Source organism: Bidens hawaiensis, unplaced genomic scaffold (assembly GCF_021521415.1).
Source record: "Bidens hawaiensis isolate Kalapana, Puna unplaced genomic scaffold, B.hawaiensis_p1.1 tig00046835_1, whole genome shotgun sequence".
Taxonomy (NCBI): domain Eukaryota; kingdom Viridiplantae; phylum Streptophyta; class Magnoliopsida; order Asterales; family Asteraceae; genus Bidens; species Bidens hawaiensis.
In genome coordinates, this window is record NW_027498367.1 from 6,823 (window position 1) to 24,654 (window position 17,832).

Here is a 17,832-nt window from a genome sequence, read left to right on the forward strand (position 1 = left end):
ACATAAAGATTTGGGCTTTGACAACAAGAAAACGAGTTGGGACATGTTTTAGCATTATATGACATATCTTGGGGCTTACACGTCATTAATTAGGTCAAAATAGGCTCGCTTTATCATAAAAAACGAATAAGCGAGTCAAACAAAAACACAAATTGATACAGGTAGTAGCCCACGTCACATGGCCTACATTGGGGCTCTCTCAACGCATGACGCGGCATGGTGAGGGGGGGTTTCCCAACTTTGATTTTTGGCAAAATTAGTCCTCGTACTTTCATAAACGCGATTTTTAGTCGTTTTAAACGATTTCAAGAGTTTCTAAGCATTGTTTAACGAGTTTGAAAATTATGAGAATATAAAATAACTTAAACCAAGTTAAATAGTAATAAATACAAAATATAAATAATTCGAAAGATCCGAATTACATTCTGAGTCGGGTTAAACATAAACGAATTCAAATACGAAAAATCCGAGATGTTACATGTATTATGTGAGAATACAATCCTAAAGTGAGGATTCAACTTCGGATAAAGCTTTACCCTAGTTTTAGGTTCTGCAAGCATAGCTAGCCCCATCCTTGTCTAGTACATGGTTTGAACTACGAGCTCTTTACTTTTATCCGAACATATTTAATTCACGTCTACCTTTTGATAATGCTCGACGCATGGATAAAAGGAGAATCTGTGTAAAGTAAAAGTCGTTTTTCTATAAATATAGGGAATCTCTTTTCATATCATGAATGGATTCTAGGCGACTTAGTGGATTCTGAGCGGGAATATACACCATTATGAAAGTTTAAGATTTGCTCCCTTTTTTTTAAAGGATTATAGTTTGGCCTACCCAATAAACGGTTATAGTAACTTAGCATATGGTCCCCTCGCAAATGATCCAACCGGTTTGGACATGGTAATCAAATTGTACCACTTTCACATCCTTTGTTCAATCTAAATTGCATTTCTCATACTCCCCGAATCAAACCACCTAATTAATCTAAACCGTCACCTCTCTATTCGTATTTACGTCGAGCCATGATTGAAATCACCACTAACAATGTTTGCCTAATTTGGATCGAATCAAAAGAAACAAGGGAACTCGATTTGAATTTGAAGTCTATGAAGATAAATCAAGATCAAGTAAAGAGATAAGGGATTTAGTTTAGTTAATTATTCTATTGTTTATGTTTAGTGTTGGTTTAGTTTGAGTTATATAGTTTTGTTTTTGTTTATTTATTTACTAGCTTTAGAATCCATGTATTACACATTATTGAAAAAATGATAAAAATAAATTTTATTTACGGGTTATATACATATCATATGTAATGCAAAATATATTACATACAATAATGGTAAACAAAATTATAAATTTACAATTCACAAATCTCTAAAAACCTATTTGTATATAACATTTGAAGTTATATCCTTGCACTTTCCATCTTTATCCAATACTAATAGAGTAGTAGTCTTAGGTCGTCAATGCTTTTTTTCTCTAGATAATGCAACCTACTGTTGTTCATATATGTTCATAGGTAAAAATTGGATATCTCAAAAACAAACACATCATGTGCTCATCCCGCCAAAACGGTGCAAAATACACCACACAATGTCTGATAGATCGACTTCTTATTTTGACCAGTCGGTCAAATTGGTCATAACTCATAAGGTCAATAAAGACAAAAGGTTAACCCCAACTAAAACATTAACCTTTTTCAAAATAGCCGAGTTTACTTTGAAGAAGCGGTTAAGTTTTCGTCGCCAGTAAAGCAACCGAAGAACAAGTAACAATCGCTCCAGTCGGTCGCTAAGAGCCGTCGACTAAAGAACTAGAAACCAAATACGGTTAGAATGATTTACCCCCTAAAATAGCCGCAATTTAAAACTACCAGACAACTTTCTTATGCGAAATAATACATTAATTGGTAATGCATACATATACAAAGTATAAGGAACTAGAAAGCTAAATCCTAACAAGGCCAAGTATGAATTTAGTGTGACAAAACAGTGAAGTCAGATATGTCATTCTATCTAGAACATTAGTTATAACCATCAGATGAGTAAAAATGAAGTGTCGCGGAAGTTTATAATAAAAATAAGCAAAGATTAAATTACGATCCACTACATAAATTAGAGTAAATTAGTTAACTCGTACCTTAAGATCTATAGTGATTCAAATGGGTGTTAACAATGTTAATCCCTCTTGATCCAACCAGTCTGTCTAGCCAGGTAATGAAAATATTGCTGGTAGTTTTTGCACACTAATTTTAAGGAAAAGAGACTTTAAAGTTTAAGCCCCAAAAATTGAGTTGTTTAGTCTCCCAAAAATCTAGTACCTCAAAACTTTCTATTGATTTGTCCTAATCCACAAGAACAGAAGTGTAATTTATTATAAAGACTTCAAATACAAGGAATGCATATATAAATGAGTTTTTCTTTCTTTTCTTTGGTCCCATAGTCCTATGAGACTTCATCGTATTGTGTATGAACAACCCACTGCTTCAAAACATCCTTCAAAATTCTCTAATTCCATAAGAGTCGTTTTGTTGAGCTTGATTTTTTTTGTCACACTCAAAGAGACCTTGAGCATTCATGTTAAAAGACTAGCATATCTTGAATCTTTTCTTACTTGGCATGTTTTATTTACTACATAAGAAAGCCCTTGGTTCCAAGCATCTTCCGATACATCAACCTGTTGGTTCATTTTGAACCGATAAAAAAAATCAGCTCTAAAACAATAGGAATTATTTAAAAATTGCAAGTAGGGTTGGCACAGTAATTTAAAGAAAATAAACTTTAAACCCCGAAAATTTTTTTTGAGTTCTTTAGTCTCCCAAAAATCTAGTAAAATGTACCTGTTTATGTTTATGTCTGATTCAAACACTTTGCTTCTTGCAGTTTAATCAAATAGAGAGTAAACACCATGGATTATGACCTTATTACCACGCAAACCGTTACTCAACTATAGGGACCAAATCAACTAGATGGATATGCTATTTGGAACACCTCTCCCAGTCACACCTCTATCAGAATAAGGCTTCAGAAGTTGGTATGGAACCAGTCAACCAACCCTGCACCACATCGGTTCTTTAAACTAGGATCATTGTTTCTTAAGTCTATGATGCTTTCCAGCTGGTTTAGCCTTCCTTCGCTGCCTTTAAAGCTGGCACCCGCCTTCCATGAAGGCTTGATGGTCCTACCAATATACTCCTCGTCTAGTGAATGACTTGATAAAACGTCTAAAATTTTCATGACTTTCCTTGCTTGGATTTTTGATGGGAAACATTTCAATAACACAGCTTCGGGCCGTTTTAGAAACAACTCCCATTCTTTGTCTGTAGGGTCCTCGTCAGGCATTTTGATTCTTGCAATCGTCGGCCTGTTCGGGAAGTAACCACCAAAGTCGTATTGACCAAAGTTGACCGCTGCATGGTGACCAAAAGCCACCCACATAATGGTTGAAACAATTCCAACTAAATCGTCTTGGGTTTTGAGTTGTGGCCACCATGGTTCGTGCTTCTTGTCTCCGTGACCAACTGTGCAAATTTCATTCCATCATGCTTGAAGCTCTTCATCAGATTCAACAAGATCTGGTTGTGGGTAGTAGTGATTGACATAAGAAGTAGCCCATCATTTGATGGCATCATAAACAAGTAGACCATCATTTGTAAACGGGTAATCCTCGATCGTTAATTTTTATTCCAAGTGGCGCAGTCGGATCTTCAACCGCCATGCCCCTAAGGTGTAAACAATACCATACAATACTATTACTATCAACAGATTTTTAACTTCATTATGATTAATGCTTTCATGCATACAAAAGGGTGCCTGCTTAATAGGTCTGCTGGAAGTGCCTCATGGTCAAATCGCCATAGCTGATCATAAGCATCAGAACAAAGTTGCATACAATATTTTCCAAGAGCAAATGTTGACTCTATAATACCACCAGCATTAATAAGACGCAATCGAGCTAGAGAATTGATTTGCATAGTGTAACGGAAATGAGGGTGAAGTAGTCGGTTAATAGGATGCATTTGGCTAAGATGGCGGCTGGTGGCAATTATGTAAGGCTCTGTAACGCAGTGTGATCTTAGCTTACATAATACATAAACAAATAAAAAACAACAAAAATGACTAGCTTAGATAAATGCATAAACGTATAAAAAGGGGGAACTGACCAGTGGCTAACAAGTTGGTGATAACCCGAATCATGGGACAGGACTTGAGCCTTGGCAAGCTTCCAGAGCCAGGAACTAGTAGCGTCCCAACTGGGAGTATACACATGCTTCCACTGTTGTTTCCCTCCAGATGGTGGGCGAGTCAACTCAATGGCTAAAGGGCGTAATGTTCCAGCATGCGTAAGGAACATGATGGTTCTTGAACCATATAGAGTTATCCCTTTAAGCTCTCGTGTTTTGTTCACGTAAGGTAAAAGCAAATCATGGTAATCCAACATAAACAATTTCTTTTGGGCTAAAGCCTGCAAGTGCATAATGTCACTTCATAACCATGAGTCACCAAACTAAGATACACAATTGCATTACCTCATCAAATGTCATAAAACCTTCAATCACTTTCTGTAAAATCTCCTTGGAGATTGCTGATTCGGGTGGCCCATAAATTTCAGGGTCCAATTTACTCATCAATGGCCATTCCTAGTTATATAATCAACAAATGTTATAAGTTTTTACACATTCAATTTATTTAGTCATGTATGCTATCAATAAGTACTCTAACACGAACGCACCGTAACCAACTGTATGCTACATGGATTGAGACCAGCAAGCATTTGTCTGCAAAATTCCTCATCCCATAACCAAGAGAACGTATCTCCTATAATTAGAGCCATCCGTTAATGCATAAAAATTCTTACACTAGTAAACCCTGAAGGATAAACACTTACTATCAATCGTTTCAGGGGTCTCAAACTGTAATACAGTTTTTGCAGCATCAGTAATTTCGCCTAAAGGTTTTGGTAAAGCACTGTTATGCGGGGGAACATTAACACTTTGATTATATACAAGTCTATGTGTGTAAATAATGAAAATCCCTTGTCTTCGTCTGAGTCTAATGTCGTTAAAACTCTGTGCAGTGCAGAGTACAAAGTCGTTGCTCCAAAATCTGTATTTTTTATCTCTGAAAAATCTTCATCACATGGTACATAGAGACTGGGTGCCTTTCTGGTCTCCGTCAGTGGATCTGTAATTCAACATATTTTGTTTAATTTCACTATTTCTTCCTGGCATTCAGTAGTCTCAAATTAATAATTTGAACAATTTCAGTTAATTCCTCAACCAAAGCATTTCAATCACCGATTAATACTACTGAAAATATTATATAATCTCAATATTGTACCTCTAGTGGACATTGGGCGACCAGTACGGCACCGCCTAGGGTAAGGATGGTCCTCGCCTCCGAGCACAGGCCGTGCTAAATCTAAGCTATGATTGGGATCTCCGAGATCGTTATAAACATCATATTCGTAAATTCGATCAGATGATTTACGCTTTCCTTCGCCATTGCCTTGAAGAGATTCCAGATCTTCCGCTCTTAACGACTTTAGTGCTTCTGGCGTTTGCGAAGGAAGGTAAGACTACACAAACAAACAAACAAATTAGAACTCCAGCGTTGGCGGCAATTAGTTTGAAACAACCGTTTTATTTTCTTTTTATTTCTTTCAGTTTTTACATACTAACCTTTGGTCCTTTAACTATTTCAAAAACAATTTAAATCCTTGAAAATAAAGAAAAACAAATCCTCAAGATGATAAAATATCATACAATAGTAATTTTAGTATTACTAATAATGATACGAATACTACCTATGTATTAAAATGGAAGCGATTACCTATGGATAGTAATTTTAATATTGTTTTATGTAATTTTTTTACTTTTAATTTTTTATAGTTTACCATTATAATTTATTTTGAGCATATATATATATATATATATACTTTTTCTCTTATAAGACAATATTATGTTGTTTTATTAGAATAACGAAAGGGGTAACGTCAACTTGTAATAGAAAAAAAAACGTGGGTAGCGTTGATAAAATGTATGTTTGTGCTTCAACTAATTACTCAAAATTTTATAAACACTGTATCTTATAAGAGTTGTAATGATAAATATAAAAACTTTAAGATACAAAAAAGAAATAAAATAATATTAAACTTAATATATGTTCATCGTTTCCTTTTTTTTTAATGAAAAAATTTCTCAAAATAGCATATTTTTAATCATGGTTTTTCAGAAACAGCCCAAGACCAAACCAAATACCAAATTAAAGCTAGCCCATGAGCTGAACCGTCGGATCCGACGGTTTATCAGGGCGCGCCACGCAGCATACTATTCCGTTGGATCCGATGGTTTACCGCTTTGTCTGACGAATTAATGAAATAACCGATGCAATAATAAACAGTCGGATCTGACAGTTCAATTCATGCGTCCATCGGATCCGACTGTTTAATTTGTCCGATCGAACCATAAATTTTTCAATTCGCGGGTTTTTGATTTTGAGTTCTAGAGTTAAATTGAATACTATGGTTGTGTTCTCCTCTAAAAACTAAGGGATTTGCACTATTGATTTGCTTGATTTTATAAAGAAATAAGAAAGATAGAGATGGAGGTTGGTTATGAAAGTTTAGGGTTTGAGAGATATAAGATGAAAAATTATGTCGGATCTACTAAAATCCATCAGATCCATTACGTTGACACGTGGCGCAATTTAGAGATCCAAAAATTTTGCCAAACGGTGTTGAAATTCCATCGGATCTGACGGAAAAAATAGACTATTTTAGGGATTTTTGTAAACCTAGACTATTTTTAGAAATTCTTGGTTAAAATAGACTAGTTTGGAAAATAACCCTTTTAATACATAGATAACAGGTTGACGCTTACCGCTTTTGTTATTCTATTATTACAACCTAATATTTAACAAATTCCAATTATAGCGTTGTGACATGCTTAATTTTATTGCCGTTTTGATAGAAAAAAAAAAGAAAGAAACAAAGTTGTTCATAACTGGCTGATCAAGCATAATTGATACTTTTTTTGGTAGCATTCGTTTTATGGATTTCGTTGGAAATGAAGTTGAATTCGCATCGTAGTAGCTTTTTTATATCGTAAGTTATAGCAAGTGCCGGTGCCATAGTAGTACAGTGACGGACTGAACTAATGTCATCCCAACAATATTGATATCGCACATTCACACGGATTCCGATCGAACAACCTTGGTATATCGGTACCATTTGTTATTGTAATTTCAATCGATATAAAACACTTCAAGTGTTTAATTTTTGGGTTTTATTTTCGATTGCTACACCGAGTGCTGGGAGTACCAATACCGTAATGAGATAAACCAATTCCGACCGAGAATTCCGACAGAATGCCTGAGAGCACTCAAGTTGTTATACGTAAACATTAGTATAAATAAGATTACCTTATCGGTGAAAAAGATTCTTTTTTCAGGAACATCATGTTTGGATTGAACCCAAGATTCACATGTAAAAGAAACACCGTTACTAAGAACAATGGTTTTGAAGAATATCTTCCATTTGTACTCATTGTCTACCAAGACAGCTCCTATTTCCCCAAAATCCTCAGGGACGTCAAAGTTGCATTTGAACTTAATACTGGAATAAAATCCGTTGTATCTTGCAGACGCCTTAACTGTCTTTCGATTTCCATTTGCTGTATAGAGTAAATTAAAAACATTTTTATATTTTTAATATGATAAAATGTTGTTAAATAAATTTAAAAAAATGGGTATACGCACAATCAAGGTCATTAGAAACAAGCTCCAATGAGAAAGACCGCGTTACAAGATCATAGAGAGCCATAACAACACCCTCCTCGTGTACTTCATGAATGGCGTTGCCAATAGTTGGTTGGATGATGATATCACACCCAATGGTACCGGTGCCCTTGGTATGAAAGGGCGTTGTCGTGGCTTTAATTTTACCCGCGGTTGAGATGGATCGAGCGTGTGTAGCATTGGAGTTGTTGGTGGATGTGTGGTGGCGCAGGATGGGGGGCGAGTAGGCGGAGGAGGATGAATGATTGGGGGTGTGACCATGGATGAAGGGCTTGTGGAGTGGTAGTAGGTTGTGAAGAGAGTGAGATTGGTTGATTTGAGGCTTCAACATTATTTACTATTTTCTTGATTGTGTGATTTAAAATTTGGAACAAGAATATGTTTTTATAGGGGTGGAGGTGCGACAGGGGCGGATCGAAACGTTATGGAGAGAATGGCGAGGGAAAATTAGTGGATTAAAACGTTGGGAGTTGATGAATTCAATATTGAAAATTAAAATTTCAAAGTAACCCTTTCACTTTAAACAAAGTTATTATTTAGACATTTTAGTTTGATTTCAATTTAAACAACCCAAAAGTTAAAAACACTCCATAGTTGGTAGTAGAATAACAAGCAGTTAAATTTAGTAAAAAAGTATTCTTTTTTTTTTCAGGTTTACAAAATGTGATTGTTTTCTTATTTATGGTTTATTATGTGTTTGACTTAAACTATAAAATATGATCAAAAACTTAACATGCTATATATTAAGTACGAAATAGTTTCTCCCGACTTTGTTTTTAATCGGCTAATATATTGTCTAGTTCGAATCCGCAAATGACTATCGTGTTCGGGCTGTACAGTATTCAAGGCCCATTTTCGATATAATTCTGATATCGTTGCAACTTTGGTCAAACGAGCAATGAGGGTTCGTTTTTATACGACCCACTTTGTTAATTATTTTTGGGTTTTAACTGTTGTGTTAAATTTGTGGGCCAAATATATACTGACCGGGCTAATATATTTGTTGGGTTGAATGTTTATTGATCGGCTAAAAATATAAATGGTAAACGAATATTTGTTTAAAAAATGCAACCCCACCCCACCCTCATAGCAGGAGTGGGCTAAGTAGTGACCCAGCCTTGCACTACCTATCAATCAGTTTGGTCGCTTGAATCGTACCGTGAATACCCGTACTTACCAAGACAAACCATGTTTTGATGGCTATGTTGATCCAAGCCACGCTATATTTGTGGGAATTTATACAACTTGGCCACCAAGGTCTAAATCCCCGTTTGTTGTTGACGATGTCGGTCGAGCATTTTGGGGCCTCAAAGCAGATACTAAAGTTGACGCCTCTTTCGTAAAAATAATTATTTTGCTTTCAGTCCTAAATTGTGGTTCATTTATTAAGTTGGTGTTGAAAATCATACTTACGTTGACGATAAGCTAGTTATAATGTGGCACCTAAACTATTACAACAGTTCGGATTTCAATAACATATTTGAATTATAACAAAAGTGAGTATAGACAAATAGTATACTAATTTCACATCAAGTTAAACATAAGCATATGACAATGCAGCACCAGATACGAGTGCATATGATATGCTTCACTTCATGCTAAACATGACAATATCGGTGTGGCAAAAAGATAATTAAACAAAGTAACAAGTCAAAGAACCGTAATACATTTTATTGGGCACACTAATTTGAAAAGGATTTAGATATAAGGCATCTTGATAATATTTTAGTTCCATTCAGTAGCCTGGCTGATAAAACAGCACACAAAATGAACTTATTCCATATCAAAATAAAACACAACTAAACCATGGATTAGGACCTTATTACCACACAAGCCATTACTCAACTATAGGGACTCGAACCCAACCAAACCAACTAGATGGATATGCTGTTTGGAACACCTCCCCCAGTCACACCTTTATCGGAATATGGCTTCATGAGTTGGTACGGAACCAACCCTGCACCAGTTCGGTTCTTTAAACTGGGATCATTGTTTCTTGAGTCTATGATGCTTTCCAGCTCGTTTAGCCTTCCTTGAAACTCCTCAAATGCTGCCTTTAAAGCGGGCTCTGCTTCCCATGCAGGCTCGATGGTCCCACCAATATACTCCTCGTCTGGTGAATGACTTGATAAAACATCTAAAACAGTCATCACTTGTACTGCTTGGAATTGGGATGGCAAACACTTCAGCAGCATATCTTCGGGTCGTTTTAGAAATGAATCCCATTCTTCGTCTGTGGGGTCCTCGTTAGGCATTTTGGTTCTTGCGATTGTTGGCCTGTTCGGGAAGTAACCACCAAAGTCATATTGACCAAAGTTGACAGCTGAATGGTGACCAGAAGTCACCCACATAATGGTAGAAACGATTCCAACTAAATCGTCTTGAGTTTTGAGTTGTGGCCACCACGGTTCGTCTTTCTTGTCTCCGTGACCGACTGTACGGATTTCATTCCACCATGCCTGAAGCTCTTCATCAGATTCTACAAGATCTGGTTGCGGGTAGTAGTGGTTGACATAAGAAGTAGCCCATTGTTTGATGGCATCAAAAATAAGCAAACCATCATTTGCAAATGGGTAATCCTCAATAGTTAGTTTTAAGCCATGTGGTGCAGTTGGATCTTCAACCGCCATACCCCTAAGATGTAAACAATACTATTAATTTCTTTAATATGATAATGGTTTTTTTTTCAAAACAAAAAATGGTACCTGCTAATTAGGTTTGCTGGAAGTGCCTCGTGATCAAATCGCCATAGCTGATCATATGCATCAGAACTGATTTGTATACTATATTTCCCAGGAGAAAATGCTGACTCTATAATACCACCAGCATTAATGAGAATCAATCGAGCTAGTGAATTGATTTGCATAGTGTAACGGAAATGAGGGAGAAGTAGTCGATTAATAGGATGCATTTGGCTAAGATGACGGTTGGTGGCAATTATGTAAGGCTCTGTAACACAATGTGTTCTTAGCCTGCATAGTACAAAACAAAACCAAAAAAAAAAATTGTTTAGCTTAGATAAATGCCTAGACATGTAAATTATTATTGGAAAAAAGAGAACCAACCAGTGGCTAACTAGTTGGTGATAGGCCGAATCATGGGATAAGACTTGAGCCTTGGCTAGCTTCCAGAGCCAGGAACTAGTAGCGTCCCAAGTGGGAGTGTACACATGCTTCCATTGTGGTTTCCCATCAGATGGTGGGCGAGTCAACTCAATGGCTAAAGGGCGTAATGTTCCAGCAGGCGTAAGGAACATGATAGTTCTTGAACCGTAAAGAGTTGCACCTTCAAGCTCTTGTGTTTTATTCACATAAGGTAAGAGTAGATCATGGTAATCCAACATGAACAATTTCTTCTGTGCTAAAGCCTACAACAACATAATCAATTTTTTTAATATTCAGTGGCATTTCATAACCATAAGGCACCAAACTAAGATACATGCATCATGTTGCATTACCTCATCAAAGGTCATGAAACCTCCAATCTCTTCCTGTAGAATCTCCTTGGTGATTGCTGATTCAGGTGGTCCATAAATCTCAGGGTCCAATTTACTCTTCAATGGCCATTCCTAGTCATATAAATAGCCAACATCTAATTTAACTTTGCACCTTTAAAGGTAAATAATTACACAATCAATTTCTTTAGTTAATTATGATGTGAAACTTTAAGATGAACATACCGTAACTAACTGTATGCATAACGGATTGAGACCAGCAAGCATTTGTCTGCAAAACTCCTCATCCCGGAACCAAGAGAATGTGTCCCCTGTGATTAGAGCCATTAATACACAAAGAAACCAAACCTTACACTAATAAACCATAAAGGATAAGTACTTACTGTCAATGGTTTCAGGGGTCTCAAACTTGATAACAGTATTTGTAGTATCAACAGCACCTTTTACAAGTCTTGGTAAGACACTTGCAATGCCATTGTCAGGGGGGGGAACATTAACACCTTGATTATAAAGCAAATTTATATCTGTGAATAATGAAAATCCCTTGTATTTGTCAGTAAAAACTGACTCTAAAACCGGCAAAACTCCATGCACTGCAGAGTACAAAGTCCTTGCTCCAAACTCTGCACTCTTTATCTCCGAAAAATCCTCATCGCATGGTATATAGAAAGGGAGCAAAGTTCTGGTCTCTGTCAATGGATCTGTCATTCAACATATTTTGTTAATTTTCACTAGTTCTTCCTTTCATTCAATATATTTTATTTTAATATTCACTATTTCTTCTTGTAATTCAACACATTTTGTTTAATTTTCACTAATCTTCTGGTAATTCAACATATTTTATTTTATCTTCACTACCTCTTTCTGTGATTCAACAAATTTTGTGTGATTTTCACTATTTAATCCTGTAATTCAACATATTTTTCATATTTTACACTATTTCTTCCTAAATTATATACAAACCAATTTTGTGTATTTTCACTAAATTCCTCATGTAATCAACAATATTTTTAATCCAATTCTGACATTCATTTTCATTCATCTCGGATTAATAATCTCAATGATTTTCAGTTTATTCGTCAAACAAATCATTTCAATCACCGATTAACACTAATAATATCATATATACTTTATTTATGTATTGAAATTTAGTTAGTTTAGAATATAGTAAGATACAGTCTGTTTATTGTACCTTTGGTGGACATACTGCGACCAGTACGGCACCGCCTGGGGTAAGGATGTTCCTCACCACCGAGCACGGGCCGAGCTAAATTTAAGCTCAGGTCAGGAGCTCCGAGATCATTGTAAACATCATAATCATAAATTCTGTCGTATAATTCGCGCTCCCCTTCTCCGTTGCCTCTAAGAGACTCCAGATCTTCCGCTCTTAACGACTTCAGTGCCTTTGGCGTTTGCGACGGAAGGTAAGACTACACAAACAAATCAACCTTCAAATTAGAACTCACTGTTGGCGGCAATTAGTTGAAATAACCGTTTTATTTTCTTTTTATTTCCTTCAGTTTTTATATACTAAACTTTGGTCCTTAAACTATTTGAAATACCATTTAAACCCCTTAAAGTAAGACAGATATTATTAATAGTCATAAAATGTAAGTGTTAATAAGATTACCTTGTCGGTGAAAAAGATTCTTTTCCCGGGGACATCATATTTGGATTGAACCCAAGATTCACATGTGAAAGTAACACCATTATTGAGTTCAATGGTCTTGAAGAACATCTTCTTGCTATACTCATTTTCCACCAATATTGCTCCTATATCCCCGAAATCCTGAGGGACGTCGAAGTTGCATTTATACGTGTACACATTAATCTGAAAATCCAATGCATCGTATCTTGCATACGCCTTCACTGTCTTCCGATTCCCCTTTGCTGTATCAAGTAAATTAAAAAATTAAGTCTATATAACTTTTAACACGACAACATGTTGCATGAAATAAAATTGTGTTTACGACTTTACGTACAATCAAGGTCATTAGAAACGAGCTCCAATAAAAAGGACCGTCCTAGAAGATCAGAAACACCATCAACGACACCACCAATGCTTACACCAGCAAGGGCGGAGCTAATAGTTGGTTGGATGGTGATGACACCCTTAACGGTGGTGGCCTTGGTAAGAAAGGGTATTGTTACGGCTTTAATGTTGCCAACGCTTGAGGTGGATCGAGCATGTGTGACATTGGACTTGTTAGTGGACGTGTGTTGGCGGAGGATGGCGGGTGAGTAGGCGGAGGAGGAGGAATGATTGGTGGTGTCACCATGGATGAAGGGCTTGTGGAGTGGTAGTAGGTTGTGAAGAGAGTGAGATTGGTTTATTTGAGGCTTCAACATGATTTTTTTCCTTTACTCACCACTTTGGCTCTTGTTGGTGTGACTTAAAACTTGGAACAATAATCTTTATTTATAGGGGTGGAGTGGGTGGGTGAGGAATAGAGGGTGTGATAATTCAATTTTAACAAGAGGTGAAAAACTAAAAGGGATATTAAATCCATAAAACTAGTAACAAATAATGATATATGGTTCTTTTAAAATAAATTACAAAAAGTGTGTATTTCATACCCCAATACGTTAACAATTTTTTTATTTAATATCGTTTTAGGAATATATTACATTTTTTAAATCTTGTCCATCTTTGCGCATATATTTATTGTTACTTCATTGCATCTAGGGCCAGCCATAGGTAAAGACAAGCCAGACTTCCGACTTGGGCGTTATTTTTACGAGGTCACTAAATTCATGTATATATCTTTATAATATAAAACCGAAAAACTTAGTAATACAATATTAAAACCTAAAAACTAATATTATAATTTTGCTATGTTCGTTACTGTAATTTTAACAATCGTTTAAAAAGTTACTTTATATAATTTGTTAGGATCTAACTCCTAAAGGTCATTTTATCGGCTCGTATGGAACACTTAATTCTTCAAGACCAACTATAATTGCTTCGTTACAAGATACTTAAAAAATCAATTTTTGATCACCATATTTTTATTTTAATTTATTTTTACATGTATATAATTAACTATTTTTATTTCAAAGATATTATGTGTGTACAGTTATTAGATAAATAAATTCTAACTCTTTAAAAGCCCACGAATCAATTTAGAAAAGATAAATAGCTTTAAATTTATGACTCTTATAACTATATGAAAACAATCCAATATAATAATCTTTTATCCTACATTACGTGCGCGACATTCTAGATCGTTGATTTCAAAGAACACGCTAACCCCAAAATCACAACTACGCGAGCCAGTCTTTGTCCACCTCTGCCCCCAAAGACTCTGTCCACCGTCACCGTCCAACGATCCCGTCCATCATCGAAACCGCCATCAACCGCCGTTAGACAACGTCGCTTTTTGTTATTCACAGGTTTGTTTAGCTTTTGATAAGAATTGAATACAATTTATTTGCTAATCTTTGAAATTGATTCACTTAATCATCAATTTGAAGCTTCAATCGATCAATTTTGACTTTGAGTGATAGGGCTTATCCTTGAAAGTATCAGGTTTTAAGCTTAAACGCTTTAGGTTTTAACCTTGAAAGTATCAGGTTTTAAACTTGAGCGTTTTAACTATTAAGGTTTATCCTTGAACGTTTTAAGTTTTGGAATTTGACTTGAACGTACTTGTCTTTTTAAAATTGAGCGTATTCGCGTACCTAATATACGTTAAGCAATTATTGTACGTTAAGTCACCCCTATAACTATAACATGATTTACAGGTTATCAACAATGTTTAACATGTGATTTATAGGCGAGACATCCTAATAGGTTGCAATAATGGTGACAGATATTTGTTTTCAGTGATTTGATTTACATTCAAAGATAAATACGAGTACAATTATTAGTGCAAGAGACAATCACCAAGTTTACATTTGACTTCTACAGCAACCTTGGTTTGATATTTTGCAATTGATGTAACTATGTATATTTGACATAAATAGCGTAATTAATTATTTATTTGATTTCTTGTGTCGTGATAGCATGCAATTTCATCATATGTTGAGCCTTCAGCTTGAAAGACTAGCATTGATCACTGTGTATTATCTACATAGAGAAACCGACAAAATCAAATAAACACCTCTAAATATCCCTCTGAAATTTACAAGAAACCTAACATTATTAATCAGATAACTTATCCCGTTCAATTTCCCAAAGTTATATAAAAGTTTGTGTTTGTTTCCTCAACGAATTGTCGCTATTAGTTGGGAACTTCAATGTGTTATTGTGGATCAAAATAATTGAAGTCTGTATATTTTATTTATTAATATTTTTTACTGTACATGTTTTCATACCTAATCTTCTGATTTATATATGTTTATATTATCTTCTGAAAATAAAATTTATGTATAACCACTGAAGAGGTAGGTCTCAGCAGAGCCCAGTTGGACCCGCAAGACTCACCTCAAAGAGGGAAGCCTGCGTAGTTGAACCCGCAAGACTCACATTCAACAAGGACGTCTGCCCAAAGGCTAAACTCGCAGAACTCACCTTTAAGAGGGACGTCTGCGCAGAAACCAACTGGATCCGCAGGACCCACCATGCTCAGAGACGTGACGTCCTTACGCGCAGTACGCAAGCTGTTCTCGCAGGAAAAGCCTCCCAATGATGAAGTACCCCGCCTGTTCCCGCAGCTGCGGATACAAGCCATCAGGGAAGGCTACCCGCGCAGCAAGGCTACACGCACAAGGCACTTAACTCTTAAATAATTCAGTAATGTCACCTGAAGGAGTGAGCAAGCCGGGAACACTCCCGCACAAAGCCGGGAAAACTCCCGCCCAAATGAGCCAGTCCGTACGATACTGGAGGATCTTTTGTACTGTACCTGACGAGGTATGGACAAAAGATCTGACCAAGGATACGACAGCTCACTGACAACAGTATGACGAGCAGCACGCTCTTGTACTGTATGTCACTATTACCGCTGCCTACTCACCAACTTGTCGGAGGACGTGCATGGCCTGCAGTTGGTGGAACAGGAATAGTACACAGTCGGCCTGGTCACTATCAGCCGCTGCCTACCCACCAACCACCAGCATGGCATGTGCGTAGCCCACAGTTGGCAGAACAGGAACACTATTCAGCCGGCTGTACCTGCTTGGAAACCTACCTTCGGCTATAAATACTCCAACACCTTGAAATGGTATCATCTTATCTCATATCTCATATCTTGATATATTACCTGATATCTGCTCTAGCCATTCTCTTAATATACACTTATATTCAAGAGCAATCTAGTCTGATTCTCACGCCGGAGGGTGGTCACAAGGAGGTACCCCCCCTCTCAGTGACGAGCTCATGGTGTCTGTTTTGCAGGTTATCAGAAGAACCATCTTCGCCGGATCTAACCCCTCGTGGGAAACATCTATTTAACCCCCAGATTGTCCATAATATGCCCGGGGGCGATTAGTGTTTCTTCATTGGCGCCATCCGTGCATAAAAGCTAGAACTTATTCTTTTTCAGTTTTTTCAAAACTTCTGGAAAGATGGTTAAGGTTACTCCGTTGCCAAGATCAACGAGTGACCAAGAAGCCCCGGTAACCACAACCCCAGCGACTGGGGGGAATACCGGCGAATACACAAATTTTACGAACACTACCCCGGTTACCCAAGCCGGGGCAAGTGCAGTAAATTTTACGAACACTACCCCGGTTACCCAAGCCGGGGCAAGTGCAGTAAACAATCATCCCCGGGATTCATTAATGCCCAGGCGGAAAGACAACGGACGAGGCTCCCCCGCCAAACACTTGATCAAGTTAAAGCGTGGGCGGAAGCACATTAGAAGGAATTCCAAGCTGAGTTGGACGAACGCTTACGTTCACTCCAACAGGCTAATTAGTTCGGAAGCACTCGACAACAGCTCAACATGAGCAATGAGTGCGAGTACTTGGACGATGATTCGGAGGAATCCGACACCGACGCAAACCCTCGCCATAGGGCGAAAGGGAAGCGTAAAGAAACGAACTTCCAACCGAGAAGGAATTTTGGAGAAACCTTCAAACCAAAAAACGCGGGTGAAAACCCACGTGACTTCTCTAAAACCTTCAGACCAACCGCTGCAAATGCGGGAACCTCCAAGTTTGCAAGGGACATTGCGGAAGCAATCGCCCCAACAAGTGCCAAACAGATGTCAAACATCGGCACCTATGATGGTATATCTGACCCAGACGATCATTTGAACAGATTCATAGCGGGGGCAACCGTCAGCAGCTGGACGGAACCCACGTGGTGTTATATGTTCCAGATGACGCTGGTTGGAGCAGCCAAAGCGTGGTTCGACCGTCTACCGGTCCACCACATCTACGATTGGGCAGACTTCCAACATAAGTTTAGCCAACACTTCAACCAACAAAGAAAGTATACCGAAGAGCAATGGACAATCCTCAATTGCATTCGAGAGGAAGATGAATCTTTGCTAGACTTCATCACTCGCTTCTACTCAAAGAAGCTAAGTCTGGGTAATATTAGCGAAGATCTTGTTCGCGGTGCTTTCATCCAGGGCACAAAAGACCCAGAGCTCATCCGCACCTTAACGGGTAAAGATGGCATGCCATCCA

At 37.3% G+C, this 17,832-nt stretch overlaps 1 protein-coding gene and 1 pseudogene across 1 annotated transcript; both read right to left on the reverse strand.

The window, feature by feature from the left end:
• Positions 1-2,867: 2,867 nt before the first annotated feature.
• Positions 2,868-8,269, reverse strand: LOC143596678 (lipoxygenase 2, chloroplastic-like; annotated as a pseudogene).
• A 1,292-nt stretch (positions 8,270-9,561) lies between these two features.
• LOC143596679 (lipoxygenase 2, chloroplastic-like) lies at positions 9,562-13,684 on the reverse strand. Its single transcript, XM_077075387.1, has 9 exons — positions 13,236-13,684; positions 12,884-13,143; positions 12,446-12,683; positions 11,637-11,954; positions 11,479-11,564; positions 11,257-11,367; positions 10,865-11,166; positions 10,505-10,771; positions 9,562-10,433 (listed from the first exon to the last, which is right to left on the reverse strand). Exons 1-9 carry the CDS (start codon positions 13,600-13,602, stop codon positions 9,674-9,676), a joined length of 2,709 nt encoding a protein of 902 aa, XP_076931502.1. The 5' UTR covers positions 13,603-13,684; the 3' UTR covers positions 9,562-9,673.
• Positions 13,685-17,832: the final 4,148 nt, after the last annotated feature.